General features: G+C 45.4%; 1 protein-coding gene across 2 annotated transcripts in view; it reads right to left on the bottom strand.

Annotated features, from left to right (window-relative positions):
- ASTN2 (astrotactin 2) overlaps positions 1–14,875 on the bottom strand; it is a 656,733-nt gene extending 641,858 nt beyond the window's left edge. For both annotated transcript variants that reach the window (XM_083422898.1, XM_083422897.1), the window contains exon 1: positions 14,142–14,875. In XM_083422898.1, coding sequence (XP_083279024.1) covers positions 14,142–14,706 — 565 coding nt within the window. In that variant the 5' untranslated portion in view covers positions 14,707–14,875. The remainder of the gene's footprint in view (positions 1–14,141) is intronic.
- Between the last annotated feature and the right edge of the window lie 1,078 nt (positions 14,876–15,953).

Genomic DNA, 15,953 nt, shown 5'->3' with positions numbered 1-15,953 from the left:
GACATTTTGGTGAAGTTCCTGGGTGTATCACCAGTTTCCGTGGTGTTAAGTACCATCTGTATGTGAGTTTCAGCGTGAGTTCCCTTCTTTTGGCTGAGATGGATTTAAAGGGAGGATTAGATCACATTACAGTTCATTGGGTGGCATTAGTTTCATAGCCTATGTCATGCTTTTTGATTGCATTGAGGGAGTTTGTGGGGCTTTAGAGCAATATTTTATATATTGTGGATACCATCCCCTTCCTTTGTTGTTAGGAGAAGGTTTTCAAAGGTGGTTAAGGATATAGTTGCTGCTGCTTTAACAACTGGATTGTTTAAGAGGGTATGAAATTGGTGGTGTGTTAGCCAGGGCATTTGGGTGTCCCTTAGTTTGTCTTGCATTTCTTGTGCCGTTGGCTTGCCAGGTTTTTACCTGGAGGTTTTGTGCTGAATAGTGGGTGATGAACCAGGGGGATTAGTGGGGATGGGTTTGGGGACACTTTGCCTACTTCTTCCTTCCATGCTTTAAGCATGGTCTGCATGAATCGGTTTAATTTTGTGGGGATTTTCCTTAGTTTGTTTGGGAGGAATGGGTATGCTGTGGTGGGTGTGTTTTCAAATATGTCTCTTTCCAAGTATACCCATTGTTTTGTCTCATCCTCTAGAATGTAAGGGATTATGTGGCATACTTGATTGGCGATGTAGTATAGTTCTATGTCAGGGATTCAGCCCCTTGTGAAAACCTTTCCTATACTCACTCTTATCACATCATCAACTCATATCAGATAACAACCCTAAAAGGACAGAAGGTTGTCCTTGCGCAACACAGCAGAATTCAAGCCCAGAAAATTTACCTTTAGTTTACAAAGTGAATTTATTGATAAACACCCTTACAACACCCATGCAAGCTGGTGACACACTCACATTCTGCTCTGCTAACCTAGCATTTCACAGTTCAAGAAAATGAGATGGAACGTAAGGTAGGTACAGAATAATACGAAAGAAATATTATGGCTGCCGACAAAATTACGATATATATTTGAAAGACTAGAGACCTTCTCATATAAAAGGTCTAAAGATCAGAGCCAGCAGTCTTTTATGGTGATGAAAATGACAAAAGATAGAAAAAAGATATGCACTGCAAGATATCAGTGCATCCTGAGCTACAGGAAACATCTATAAGCATTTATGGGGAGGGGAGCAGTCTCTTACATCTATCTGACAAAAGCACACTTTTTGGTATGAACTCAAAATGTAGTTTGTTTCTCCAATTTCTATACTGTACAGTATGAACATTTCTTTTATTGGAGCCACACCAAGATAGGACAGAACAGAGAGGCAAGTTTATGGAGAACAGAGAAAGCTGACGATTCCATGGGCAAAAAAGGCTGACCACATATGTATTTTAACAGCTCCCAGGAGACTAAGAAAACAAAGTCAGGAGCAGGGTTTTCTGACAGAGATCCCCTGCAGTAATCATGCAAACAAATCCACAAAGCTATTTTTGGGCTCTGATGGGTAGCTGAAAATCCCCACACCCATAAGGGCTACTTAAAAATAAAAATTTTAAAAACTACTGTAAGCCAAATTCAGCGCTGAAAACTTCTTGTAGAAGCATTTCCATCCAGTCACCAACACCCCCTAGTGGGCTAAAATACTTCTCTGACATGTGATGAGTAAAAAGAAATGTCATAACTTTTCAACAGTTACAGCTATGAGATAAGGTATGATTGATGCCCCTAAAGGACATGTCATCAGTTATTTGCATCCTAGACCAAGACAGCAAGAGCTAATGCTTGGATTGTTGCACTTACTTTTGTATACTAAAAAGAAATCTTATTTATACTCTTTTCTGCAATACCAAGCGGGGATGTGGTGTGGGTGTGTTTATGTGTGCCAGCATGCAGCTGACTTTGGGGAGGGCACAAAAATATCCATGTTGGTACAAACAATAAACTCATTGCGTCACACTCTATAAGGACTTCTCTAAAACATATGAATGGGCATAAAATGAGAAATGCAGTTCAATGCACAATAAATATAAGTAATGCATCTTAAAACTTTGAGCTGACAGTGGGCTGATCAGTAAAAGGTTCTTGGGGTTGTAATGGATACCTCAACAAAAGGTGTCTCCTGGAAGCTGTGAAAAAAGGAAAATTCCATGATAGGGATCAAAGAGACTGGAAATAAAACAGCCAATACTGCAATGCCTTCATACAAACTTATGTTGCAACCACACTTGGAATACTGCGCACAATTCTGTTCACATCTCAAAAAGGTTATTGTAAAGTTGGGGAAAATACAGAAAAGGGCAAACAAAATGTTTGCGGGCAAGAGCAACCCCCCTTGGAAGACAAGTTTCAATATATGGGACATTTTATTTGAAAAGCAGAAATGGGGAACTTGCAGTTTTTGGTGGCAAGGGAAGGGGTAGGGCAGAGAGAATAAACAGAGAAAAGAGTGTGCACTGCCCATTATTGGTTTCAGCCCTGACCATTAATGATAAGTGGTTGCTAACAGATGACATCAGAGGAATTCAGAAAAAAGTTCCCTGACCATTCTTTTCAGGCAGATAAGATGAACAATCAAAGAATTTTTTAAAATTATGCATCATGTGGAAACAAACAAATGGGAGTGGGCTTTTTTCCTTCCTCTCTTGCAATACTAAAACACTAGATCATGGCATGAATGGCAAAAAAAAGGGCAGGCATCTTCACAAAGTAGAATTTCCATGAGGAAATACACTCACAGAAGATGTAGTGATGGCCAGCACACAATTATAGAAGACTGACTCTAAACCCTGGCACAGGAATTTATCTCAACTGCAAGGGCAGCAATAGCTGATGCCGTTTTCTAAAGTGATGTTACTGTTATTCTCCAGGAAACTGCATTTCTTTGCATCACGCTAAGCAACCGAGTCCCCACAGATTCACGTCTTATTAGTTTAATGTGGCAAGCACACAAGTTCTTGGTATCAGGACGACAACCTCAGCCTGCCATTTCATGCTTCCTAGTAACAAGCAAGCTAGATCATATGCAGTCAGGCTTAGGGCTGCTTCACACATAACAGAATCAACACAATGTTATTCTGAAACGTGGAGGACAATTGCAGCTCTCTCTTTCCCCCCTAATGCCTGTGGTTAGAGAATAAGTCTAAAGTGATCCTGATTAGTAGATAGATTTCACTCCAGGGTAGGGTGGGTCATGTTTTTCTTTATATGCAAACAACAACAGAAGATTGTGATGGGGGTGCCTCTGGAAAGAGACTGGCAAATTTAGGATATGGCCAGATGTGGTCTCCAAGTCTCTGTTTGGTCATCAGGACTCTCCCCACACCTGGGCTACACCCTCTTCTCAGGTCATATCCATTACCAATGCAGCTTTAGATCCTCATTGAGTACATTTGCCTGGCTGGAGTATCTCCTTGAACTCTTATGATGCCTCTTGCTCACTTGGATGAAAAATAAAGAGGGCTATGTTCAAGTGTGTAGAAACTAGCCTGCTATACAAAAGTAAATTTGTTGCTCTGCCCACTTTTGCCTTTCGCCCCCAAATCTGCTTTATCCTCAAAATGGGATATGAACAAGCCAAAAAAACCTATTAAACACTGCGTGGAAGATACAAAATGCCAAGCAGATCTAGCCAGGTCCCTGAAATTTTTAACCAGTGAAAACAGAAGACACCTCACCTCCCAAATACCTAATACCAACCTTGAAATTCCAAAACAACAAAGGGCTTTCACTCTGGCCCATTGCCAGGCCCTCCCTTCAGCTATCCAGAAAGGCCTCTTTAGGAAGATACTGTATGAGGAGAGGAAATACCCATGTGGCTCTGGGCAACTGGAAACAACAGAACGTGCCTTTTTTCACTGCCAATACTAAAAACGAGTGAGGTTCATCTTGCCTATACAGTCATACCTCGGAAGTTGAACGGAATCTATTCCAGAAGTCCGTTCGACTTCCAAAATGTTCAGAAACCAAGGCATGGCTTCTGATTGGCTGAAGTCAATTGCAAGCCGTGGAAGCCATGTTGGACGTTTGGGTTCAAAAGAATGTTCCCAAACCGGAACAATCACTTCTGGATTTGCAGAGTTCGAGAGCCAAAATGTTCGACTCGCAAGACATTCGGGATCCAAGGTACGACTGTACTACATAAATTTCCAGGCCGTACAGAACAACTTTATACCTCCATACTACTTCAAGATGAAAACCCAGATGTTGCATACTCAGTTGCTAGATTTTGCACTGCCATGATGGATATTCGTCAAAGGATGGTTTGTGCCACAAACTAGGCCTAAACTGAAGGTCCAAAATGCAACACCTGTGTTCCTTTAAATTCTTTCCCTTATAGTCGCTTTTAACCATTTGTCCTTGTCTTTATCTTTTTAAGTGATGTATGGTATAATAAGGTTATGCTTAAAATTCTGCAAGGCAGGCTTAAGCAGTATGTGGACCGAGAACTCCCAGAAGTACAAGCTGGATTTCAAAGGGGCAGAGGAACCAGAGACCAAATTGCAAACATGCACTGGATTATGGAGAAAGCTAGAGAGTTCAATAAATACATCTACTTGTGCTTCATTGACTACGCAAAAGCCTTTGACTGTGTCGACCACAGCAAACTATGGCAAGTTCTTAAAGAAATGGGAGTGCCTGATCACCTTATCTGTCTCCTGAAAAAACTTTATGTGGGACAAGAAGCTACAGCTGGAATTGGATATGGAACAACTAATTGGTTCAAAATTGGGAAAGGAGTACAACAAGGCTGTATATTGTCTCCCTGCTTATTTAACTTATATGCAGAATACATCATGTGAAAAGCTGAAATGGATGAATCCCAAGCCGGAATTAAGATTGCCAGAAGAAATATCAACGACCTCAGATATGCAGATGACACAAAGTGATGGAAGAAAGTGAGGAGGAATTAAAGAACCTCTTAATGAGGGCGAAAGCGGAGAGTGCAAAATATGGTCTGAAGCTCAACATCAAAAAAACTAGTATCATGGCCACTGGGACCATCACCTCCTGGCAAGTAGAGCGGAGAAATGGAGACAGTGGGCGATTTTACTTTCTTGGGCTCCATGATCACGGCAGATGGTGACAGCAGTCCCCCTCACATGGAGGAGACTCTTGAGTGTCCCATGGACTGCAAGAAGATCAAACCTCTCCATTCTGAAGGAAATCAGCCCTGAGTGCTCACTGGAAGGACAGATCCTGAAGCTGAGGATCCAATACTTTGTCCACCTCATGAGAAGAGAAGACTCCCTGGAAAAGACCCTGATGTTGGGAAAGATTGAGGGCACAAGGAGAAGGAGACAACAGAGGTCAAGATGGCTGGACAGTGTTCTCGAAGCTACCAGCATGAGTTTGACCAAACTGCGGGAGGCAGTGGAAGACAGGTGTACCTGGCGTGCTCTGGTCCATGGGGTCACGAAGAGTCGGACACGACTGAACGACTAAACAACAACAACAATGGTATAATCTGTCATTAGTTTTTATCCCTTACCTGTTTTAAGTCTTATGTGTACAGTTTATCCATATGTTTCATCTTATGCTGGTTTGTGATCCAAATAAAGTTTGATACTACTGATACTACATGCCAATGTTTGAGTATTAATTTTGTGGATAAACATGAAAAATCAAATGCACCTGCTATTCTGTGCTCCAAAATGTTAGTCCATTTATGGAATAGACTCTCCCTGTCGATGTTGATCACTTTCCTAACTGCATTATTTATATTATGTGTTCTGGGTATCCATTGTTCACTAATTGTCTGGCCGATCAGGGCTGGCTGAATGCTGCACAGGCGAAGGTTAAACTGCTTACTGGAGCCTCCCCCTCCTCAGTTCAGCCCTTAAAACATGCAAGCAGAAGGCAGTGCTGCTATTGGCTTCTGCTATCTCTCACACACATATAACAAGCAAAGCAGACACACAGTTGCTGCTCACACTGCCGATTTCTCATCTTCCTCTCTGCTCCTTTCAGGGTCTCCCCCTCCTCCCCAACAAAATCTGCTCCAGCAGCAAAGCCCATCCCTCTGGCAGGTTCAAGGAAGACAGGCTGTGGGGAGGAGTGTGGGGTGAGTTTTACAACTATTGAGGAAAGAGCGAGTCTGAGCCCTGTGCGACTGGTGTCTCTACACAGGCAAGGTCTACCCCTCCCTCAGTGGATATGAGTGAGGTGAGACCAAGACTGATGGAGTCAAAGCGATGGAGGGAAGGGCAGAGGGAGGGAAAAGGCAGCTGCTTGCTCTTCCCCACCACCTCCTCTTGCCTGCCCTAATCATCATAAACACCACAGCTCCTCTTCACTCCCACCAGGCAGCTACCCAAGACAACCGGCCATGGGACTCTGGTGGATGGGCAGGGAGTCACCTCCGCTCAGAGTTTCACACCCACCCCCTTCGCTTCTCATCCAGAATCTACCAGCAGTTCTCAACCTGTGGGTCCCCAGATGTTGTTGGACTACAACTCCCATCATTCCTGAGCTCTGGCCTTGCTAGCTAGGGGTGATGGGAGTTGTAGTTCAACAACATCTGGGGACCCACAGGTTGAGAAAGGCTGAAAGATGTCTTTCTTTCCTCTTTTTAACGTATTTTTATTAAAGATTTATTGGTTTACAAAAGTATGTGCAATGTCTCTTTTTTCAAGTAACATTTTCTACAAGTCAGTTTCATTTGTTGAGACATTAGTGTGCCAAACAGTCTTTCTGAAGCAAGCCGGGCAGGGATCAGGTGGTGCTGAGGTCGGGAAACAAATAAGTTTCTCCACTTCTCACAGACGGCTCAGGTGCAAAGCAAGTGACCAGAAAGCTTAGTTTGGTCATATTTGAGCAGTTCTCAGGCATGTAATACACCTGGTGAATGGTGAATTCCAAATGCTAGTTGTATTCAATGTTGGTCCTACTCAGAGCAGACTTACTGAAATTAATGAATGCAACTAATTTATATGTATTCATTTTAATGGATCTACTCCGAGTAAAACCTATGTCTCAAAAAAACCTCATTTTTCTCTTAGCAAGAGCAGAAATGGCAATGAATTTGAATTAGCCATGCCTGCACCACCAAAGTAATTCATGAGGCAGACTCTGGATAAGCACAAGGTTTCACTTTCAAGTGCCTAAGGGCACTGATTACTTTTAAGAGTTGTGGCAAGGCATTCTCAAGAGATTTCAAACTACACACCCATTTATATGCTTGCATATGACATGTCTGGTCCTTGTTCTGGAGCCACTCGCCCCCCCCCCCCCTCTCCTGCATTATAGTCCTGACAAGGTCCATAGCTCAGTGGTATGAGTATTTGCAATGCATGCAAAAGCAATGTCTGAAATTAGCAGGTGCCAGCCGCATTTTGCGACCGGCAACCAGCCTTTTGCAACCAGATGAAGAAGTCCAGGTGCCACCTTTGGTGCCTAACATCATCACCTACCTAGCCGAATAATTCATGGAGTCAGCAGGGGTTTTGCTGCTGCTGTTCTACCAGGTGAATCAGCTGTTTGTTGGGGTAGCAAGGTAGCAAAATACATGTCCTTTGCTGCTGCGCTACCCTGTTGACCCCCTAAATCTCCCAGCAGCAAAATTAAAATATAAATATAAAAAACGTTTTGTTATTGTTGCTGTTGCTGCTGCACTACCGGATGAATCAGGTGTTTGGCAGGGATAACGCAGCAACAGAGATGGCGCCTCTATCTACCTCCACTGTCAGAGGCAGTATGTGTCTGAATAACAGTTTGTTGGAAATCACAAGTGGGGAGAGTGCTGTTGCACTGAAGCACTGCTTGTCACCTTCCCACTGGGCATCGGCTTGGCCAAAGTGAGAACATGAGGCTGCACTAGACGGGCCTTTGGCGAGCTCTTCTTACGTTCTGGAGACAGTTCCTCTTCTCCGTTTCTCATCAAAGTTCTCCCTTTAAAGTCCTAATTGTGCATAGCATGGAGAAAGGGAAAGATAACCTGAAGCTGCCTGTTCTGTCATCTGAATTACAATTTCTCCATGTGGGGTTTATGGAGTGGTAGCATGGGGTTTATGGGTGGACGTGGGTGGCGCTGTGGTCTAAACCACTCAGCCTAGGGCTTGTCGATCGGAAGGTCGGCAGTTCGAATCCCAGTGATGGGGTGAGCTCCCGTTGTTTGGTTCCTGCTCCTGCCAACCTATCGGTTCAAAAGCATTTCAAAGTGCAAGTAGATAAAGAGGTATCACTCCGATGGGAAGGTAAACGGCGTTTCCATGTGCTGCTCTGGTTCGCCAGAAGCGGTTTAGTAATGCTAATTTGATGTGGACAAACATCGGCTCCCTTGGCTAATAAAGCGAGATGAGTGCCGCAACCCCAGAGTCGTCCACGACTGGACATAATTGTCAGGGGTCCTTTACCTTTACCTTTTTAGCATGTGTGTAGCCAGGATTTCTGTTAGGAGGCAGCCTTTATATTAGGGAGGGGGTAAAAACCTCAGTTATTTAAGTATTTTTTATTGATTTACTTGATTTAGTGGGGGCAGCTGTCCCCCTGCTCACCCCCCCCCCCGGCTATACCCATGGGTGGTAGAGTGCTGTGACTATGTGAAAAGTTGCTCTGTTGTGATGTCTTGGGTGGGGTGGCCCTCAATGCAGGGGCGGCTAATATCGTTTCTGCTGATGTCCGTAAGAGGGAAACGTCTTACTCCAGGTCCAGTGCACTGTCAACATGGCCATGGCCATGATCAGAGGAGTTAGGGTAGACCCTAGTGCTGCCCGCAACCCTACCTTATTTGGTCAGTCTCTGGTGTATCTTTCACAGTAGCAGCATACAGTGGTACCTCAGTTTAAAAACTTAATTTGTTCTGGAGGTCAGTTCTTAACCTGAAACTGTTCTTAAACTGAGGTACAAATTTAGCTAATGGGGCCTCCTGCTGCCACGCCACCACAGCACGATTACTGTTCTCATCCTGAAGCAAAATTCTTAACCTGAAGTACTATTTCTGGGTTAGTAGAGTCTGTAACCTGAAGCGTCTGTAACTGAAGCATCTGTAACCCGAGGTACCACTGTACTCAATCCACTTCAACCAGCGTGATGGGTCTTTCACCAAATCCTGCAACCTCATCACCCAGTGTAACTGAGAGTATAAAACTGTGCTTTTAGTGAGAGAAACACATTCAATAGAAAGCTCCACTTAGCAATTCTTGTATTATTTTAAAATAAAAACAAAACAAAACAGCATTTAAAATCACTGGGGAAGGGTTAAAAGGACCCCGGTGTGGAGAAATCTGTATTTTTCATCAGCATTATACTTTCCCTGATCAAAGAAAAAAAATGCTTTAAACAAAACTAAGCCAGTGTTCTAAAGACTGCCAGGGACAGCTGCACTTCAGGCATATATGTGTACCTACACAACAGCCTGACACATTTAAGTTTATGCAAGACATGTGAGGGGGACTCACAACCACAGCTAGTTAAGCACCAATCAGTGGCAGCACAAAGCCAAGCAGATCCACAAATTACAGCAAGGTTTTGAAGCGTCAGTGAGGGGAAGAAGCTGGTAGATAAAAGAGGAGCTGTGTGGAGATCAACAGACTGCCTTTGCTGTTCTGCCAGAGCAGAAAGCCTGCTTCTGGATGCAGAATTCTAAACAGTTTACTTTTAGTGAGGATAACAAGTTAGCTATGATACACACGACAACCTTGACAAGGCCCGGCAAGAACACACCATGTTAGAGCAAAAGAGCAACAAGGTACACACAGGATGACAGACGTTTGTTCCTTTCTCTTCTTCCCACTAGACTAGAGAGAACCTTAGAAGCTTGGAGCAAGCACACAGAGACACTCAAGTGACAGACCATGACAACTAGAATGAGAATAATCAGAACAAAATATTTATATACAAGATGCTTATTAGAACAAAGCCTTAGCTTTGCGCAACTCTCATACTCCACCATTCAGCTTCAAAACAGAGTCTTTTAAGGATGCCACCTGCCACACTGGAGATGAGCAGAGTTTCCTCCAAAGCAAGAGATACTGGGCAGGTTTGCAGATCTTGTTCCAAAACCAGGCGAAGAGAACAGAAAGGAGGGGGACATGGAACGCACCAGGAAGCAGAAGAAGGGAAGGGGGGAAATTACAAAGCGCTAAAAGATAATTAAGCTATCAATTGCAAGAGAAGGAAATCAAGCCACAGCAAAGTGACAGCAGCACTAAAGAGACTCCTGCCTCAGCATAAAGAATGTCTTTTTACAAAATTCAAAGTGTTTGGCAGCTTGGAAAGGGGGCAGGGAAGAGGAAAGATACTTTCCATTTGAAGATGTGGCCTAAATTTAAACATCCACAGGGACAAAGGTAACAATCCTTGAGGGATGGAAATGACAATTTACTCAGCCCACCACACACTGCAAGGGAGTAATAGGAGATGGCAAGAAAACCCATAAACTGCTTAGCATCTCCAGATGAACCCACCGCAAAGCTCTAGAAACTGTATGGAAATCTTATTGACAAACATGTTTCTGCCCAAGGCATTCTCTCTCTCTCTTTCACCCCCCACCCCCAATGAACAGGAATAAGGCATAAGCCAAATCATTAACAGTCAATCAATAGTGTTAGCACTCTTAGTTGTCATAACTAGGAGCAGAAGAAACCAGGAGCCAGGGATAGCAACTTGAAGAACAAGTTGTCCAGCAGTTTTGCCAGGAGTTATCCCAGCCTCTCCACTGTTGCCTAGAGCAACTGTAGGTCAAACACGTGCTTAGAATCCTATTCATATACCACAGAATATCAACCAAACAAGTCTCATTACTGTTCCCCTAGACACCAACCTCAAGTGAAGCAAGCCTCCAGGCCACACATCTTAGAATCACCTTTCATAACATTCTCACTCACTGGAGAACAGCCATCCTTCGCCTGACCCTCAATGCCTACCTGCTCCACAGTTCTCAGTCATTCTGCTTTGACCCATGGTGGCGCCACCAAGAATTCGTTGCAAAGACAATCCCTTACCACCACCAATCCAAATTCCATCCCGCCATCTGTCACTCCCCAGAGCACAGCTAACTTGCATTTACCTCCCTTATTCTGAGTACTATTTATTTAGATCCACCGCAAGATTTTCCAAATGCACATGAGGGGTTGTTCAAGTGGCAAAATATTCTCTTTTTTAAACAAAACTTATTATTATTATTTATTTATAACATCCTAGCAAACATAAAAGAAAAATAATAATCACATTACACAGCTTTTAACGTGGCTAGTTTGCCCTAAGTAAAGAAAAAGTTTAAAATGTTTATAGACTATTAATACAATCTAATGCAGACAAGCTGCACAACATTTTAATTTGGGTTTTCTATGTTTCCTAACCTGGACTAGCCCTTGCAACCTAGAAAAAATTCCCATAGTCCCAAAAATGTTCAAGATAACTAATCCTCTCTTCCCACCCCTCCCAATCTAAATGCACAGCTCCTCCCACACTATCATAGGCCTTGGATCTCAGCCCCCTTTCTCCTGCTGTAGCCTGCAACTGGCTCTTTCCCTACCTCATTAACCTCCATGCCTGGTATGCTACCCCACAAGGCCATCATATTATGCATTCACGTCCATTCCCGGGACATTCTCATGACTGGTGTTTTGCACATTGCATCCTAGTACATCATCTCCTTCTTTCCCGCCAAAGAAATTGCTGCAGCAGGCTGTTCCACAGCTGTTATCATCACTTCTTCCCAAACCTACCCACTCCTATCAATGCCTCACTTTATCTAAGGAACATCTGCAACTGGTTCTCCATCACTTTAGGACTGATTAAACCCTGATGCAGTATTCCAAAGCATCCTCTTCACCTATCAGTGAGTATTATTATCAATATTATTATTATTTAGTATTTCATTTCTATACTATCTCTCACTCTGTGTCCCACCACCTCGCTACTGTGCTATGGTGTGCTCCCTTCAATCTACAGAAGGGTCACCCTGGCCCAGTGTCTCCTTCTACTGAACCGTCCATTGCCATCTGAAACATATTCTTCATCCAGTGCCCTTCTTCTCCAAAAAGCTTCTTGTCTGTGAAACCAGAAACACAGCACGGCATCCTTCCAGCCATCAGCACATGAGCATCCCTCCAACGCACCATTTCAAGACATGCCCTTCTCCTATTCTACTCACCAGTGTACACAATTCCTTCATCTGGCCACCTACTGCACCTCCTGAATGGTTTTTCTAATATATGCCACTGCCCTCCCGCCCACTCTGCTGAATCTTGTTCTCGCCTGCCTAAATGCACATATAATGCTTCCTGCAAAGTATGCCATTCAATACCCCATGCCTTCCCTTGTGTTATCCCCACGCACAAATCCATTTAACCTATGTGCTGGGCATTCACTACTCATGATCTTCTCCCATCCCCAGTAAGTGTGCCCATGGGGCATCTCTTTTGCAACCCATCATAGTAAACTTGCAACCCCACCCTCAAAGTAGGGTCTCTCTCCTAGTCCTTGCGGCCAAATTTGTGTATACAACTAGGCAGGGAATTGGCTGCTTTTAATTACAATTCCCAGCACAATATTAATGTTGCCCCTTCATTCCAGCCCACTGTTCCAATGCCTATTCACATGGAGATGAGATAAGCCTACCTACCTTCCAATGTATGTTCCCACTGGGAAAGTTGGGGGTAGAAAAGTCACAACTCAAGTATGGTAAGCCTTGCACACCCCAACCATCACTGGACAATAGGGTGCCTGCTCCCCAGTGTGTTAGCCAATAAGCTGTTACAGGAATATTATTTGTGTAGCTGAAGCCATTCCAATAAGCTGTTAGCAAGTGCTTGTTCGTATATTTAAGATGCACAGCACCTAGCGCAACACTAGGCACCGTCATCCACTACATCTCACATCCCCATTCCAGTCCATCCTTTCAAGGAGCACCTGCAGTTCTGTGGAGTAAACCTCACGTTTGCTATACATTTTTGCTCACCTCGCTCCAGACATCACCTACTCCCTCTCTGAACATTCAATTGCAAGTAACTCGCAAAGGACCTGTTCTTGTTTTTTCAGTTGTACAGCACCTGGAGTAAGTAATGGTAGCACACTACACCCTTCTCCCCAAGAGACATTTCAGGGAAAGCAGACAGATCTCTTTCCACCCTTCTACTTTGCATTCCCTCATTGGGAGGGGGGGTGTCAGCACCCCGTTCCACCCCTTCTGGGTGGGAGGGTGGTATGCCCGCCTTTCTTTGCTGCCTCCTCATGCCAAGAGGAGCACCTTTTCAGCTCTCCAGGCTCAAAAAAGTGGAGGCAGCATGCATCCATGTTCTATTCCCAGCATGCCCCCAATGGAGGGAGCAACCCCTTTGTGGGCATCTTTCTACACCCCCCACTTTTGGGGGTGTTGTACTCCTGCTACATCCATAAGGACACTTCTTTCTATCCCCATATTGTGTGTGGTCATGAGGGCAAACCCATCTACCTTTACACACCCTCCATGCTCATCAAGGGGTCAGGGGGAATGCATCCCTTTCTACCCTCAACCCAATGGGAGGAGGAAGGTGGGGGGCAATCTTTGCAGTTCCTTTTATGCCCCCACCCCTAGGAGGGATGTATTTCTTGCATCATCCTGGGGGTCGTATGTGCTTGTACTACCACCATACTCTCTTCATGCCCACAAAAAATTGGAGGGGTGGGGAGAAAGGAAAGCTTATTTATATCCCTACCATGAGAATATAGATAGATATAAATCCCCACAATAAAGCGATGTGGGAGGAGGAAGTCTTTCTTTCCCTATCCAGGGGGTCCTATGTGCGACCTCGGTAGTCTCTTCATGCCCGCAAATTTGGGGTAGAAAGCATCTTTCTCTCCCCATCCTAGGGGGTCGCCTAACTACTTTTGCAGCACCAGATAGATAGATAGATAGATAGAAAAGAAAGAAAGAAATCCCACAAAAAGCAGAGGAGCTCTTTTTTGCCCCATCCCAGGGGTCGCATGCGCTACCTCCATAAATTGCGGGGAAGGGGGGGGGAGAAAGAGATGCTTCTTTCCCCCCCCCTCCCGCACCCCAGGGGGTCGCCTAACAACTTTTGCAGGAGCTCCCGACAGGCAGATATAAATTCCCACAAAGAAGGCGAAGAGGTTAGGACAGAGGCACCTCTAGGCGAACACCCCACCCCACTCCCCCTTTCCTCTCCCACCCATCCAAGTTGTGGGTCGCTTTCCCCCGCCACCTTACCCAGCGTGAAGAAGGGAAGCTCGGTGTTGTCCAAGTCGTCCTGCACAGCAACGCGCCCGGGCAGCTCGGTCCGTACGAAGAGCAGCAGCCGCGAGTCCGCGGGAGGCGATGCGCCCGGTGAGGCGGCGGCAGCAGCAGCCGAGGAAGACGACGACGACGAAGAGGAAGAATCGGCAGCCGGGGCCGCCGCTGCCGAGGATGAACCGACCGGGGGGCTCCTGCTCCCGCCGCCGCCGCTGCTCCAGGCGACGTCGCTCTCCCTCAGCACTGGCAGAGTAGACACCGTCACCGTCTTCTCCCGACACGGGCTGCCGCCGCCAGCTCCGCCGCTCCTCCCGCCGGCTCCGCCAGCTCCTCCGCCCGGTTCTACTCTCGCGGCCGCCCCCGCCGAAGGGCCCGGCCCGCTGGTCAGCAGGAGCAGCAGCGGCAGTAGCGGCGGAGGCGACGAAGAGAAGGAAGCCGAGGCGGCGGGCGCAGCGGCGGCCGCCGATGGGGAAGAGCAAGCGGCGGGCAGGAACAGGAGGAGGCGGCGGCGGCGGAGCAGCAAGGGGCGAGGGGCTGCCATGCCCGAGCGGAGCGGGGCGCGGGGCGCGCGAGGAGGTGGCTCGGACCCGGGGAGCGAGAGGGAGCAAGGGAGCGAGAGAGATGGAGCGAGAGAGAGCAGGAGGACGTCGCAGCAGCAGTAGCAGCAGCCGACGCGAGCGACTCGCCTGCCGGGCACAGCCTGCCTCGCCTGCCTCCTCCCCGCCCTTGCTCCGCCCCCGACTCAGCCGCCCCCCAGCTCGGCAGCAGCCGCCGCCGCCGCTGCTTTGGCTCCGCCTTGCGCGCTGGCTCTGGTTCTGTCCGCCGCCGCTTCGCAAGCGACCTGCTTCCAAAATCAAAGCGAGTTACTTTTGAGCCGCGCGAAAACACGCTGCGTTCGACAGGTCCCAACTTTAAAGCGCAGTCTGGGTGACTGGCCGCCTCATGGCTCCACACACACACACACGAGAGAGAGGGAGGAAACGTGTTTTAAAATCATAGTAATTAGTAATAATATTAGTAATTAGGCGCTGTGTGCGCGCGCACATATTCACAAGGTAAATAAAATGTATTTAATCATAATTGGCACTAATATTAGGTAATTAGGCTGTATATCATGCCTCCCCCGCACACACATACATGAGAAAGAAAACCTGTTTAAAAATAATCATAATAAGATATACTCTAATACTGTATTAGTAATTAGGATGTACGTATACACATAAGAGAGGGAAAAAGACGTTTAATCATAATTAATATTAGTAATATATCCTGCCTCCCCCTCACAAGAAGGCAAATGTGTTTTAAAATCATAATAATTAGTAATAATATTAGTAATTAGGTGATACACACAAGAGAGAGAGAGAAAACATGTTTCGTCGTAATTAGTAATATTAGTAATTAGGCTCTGTGTGTGTACAGCATTTGAAGAGTTAAAAGAAATTTGAATAACTCTGAGCTTGAAAGATTTCCAACTTTTATTGACTTTTTAGATTCTGTTCCCTTTGCATAAATATACTGGTAAATGTGCTTTTTAGGTGTAATGCACAGCTCAAAAAAAAAAAAGGAACATAAAACACATCTTTTCTCACAAAAATAATAATAACTATTATTATTAACAATAACAATAACACACCTCTGTTAGTTATTGTTAATGATATTGAGGGGGCATTCATCACATACACACAGCCCTTTAATTATCCCCAACTTAATCGATCTTAACTCACTTCTCCAGAGAGAGAAACAAGCAAAACTCAGGCTTAATTGAAATAGTATTAATAACATTGTTAC

This window comes from Podarcis tiliguerta (assembly GCF_965153285.1).
Source record: "Podarcis tiliguerta genome assembly, chromosome: Z".
In the NCBI taxonomy this organism is placed as follows: domain Eukaryota; kingdom Metazoa; phylum Chordata; class Lepidosauria; order Squamata; family Lacertidae; genus Podarcis; species Podarcis tiliguerta.
Note: the sequence above shows the minus strand (reverse complement) of the source record. Positions and strands in the feature narration are given on the sequence as shown.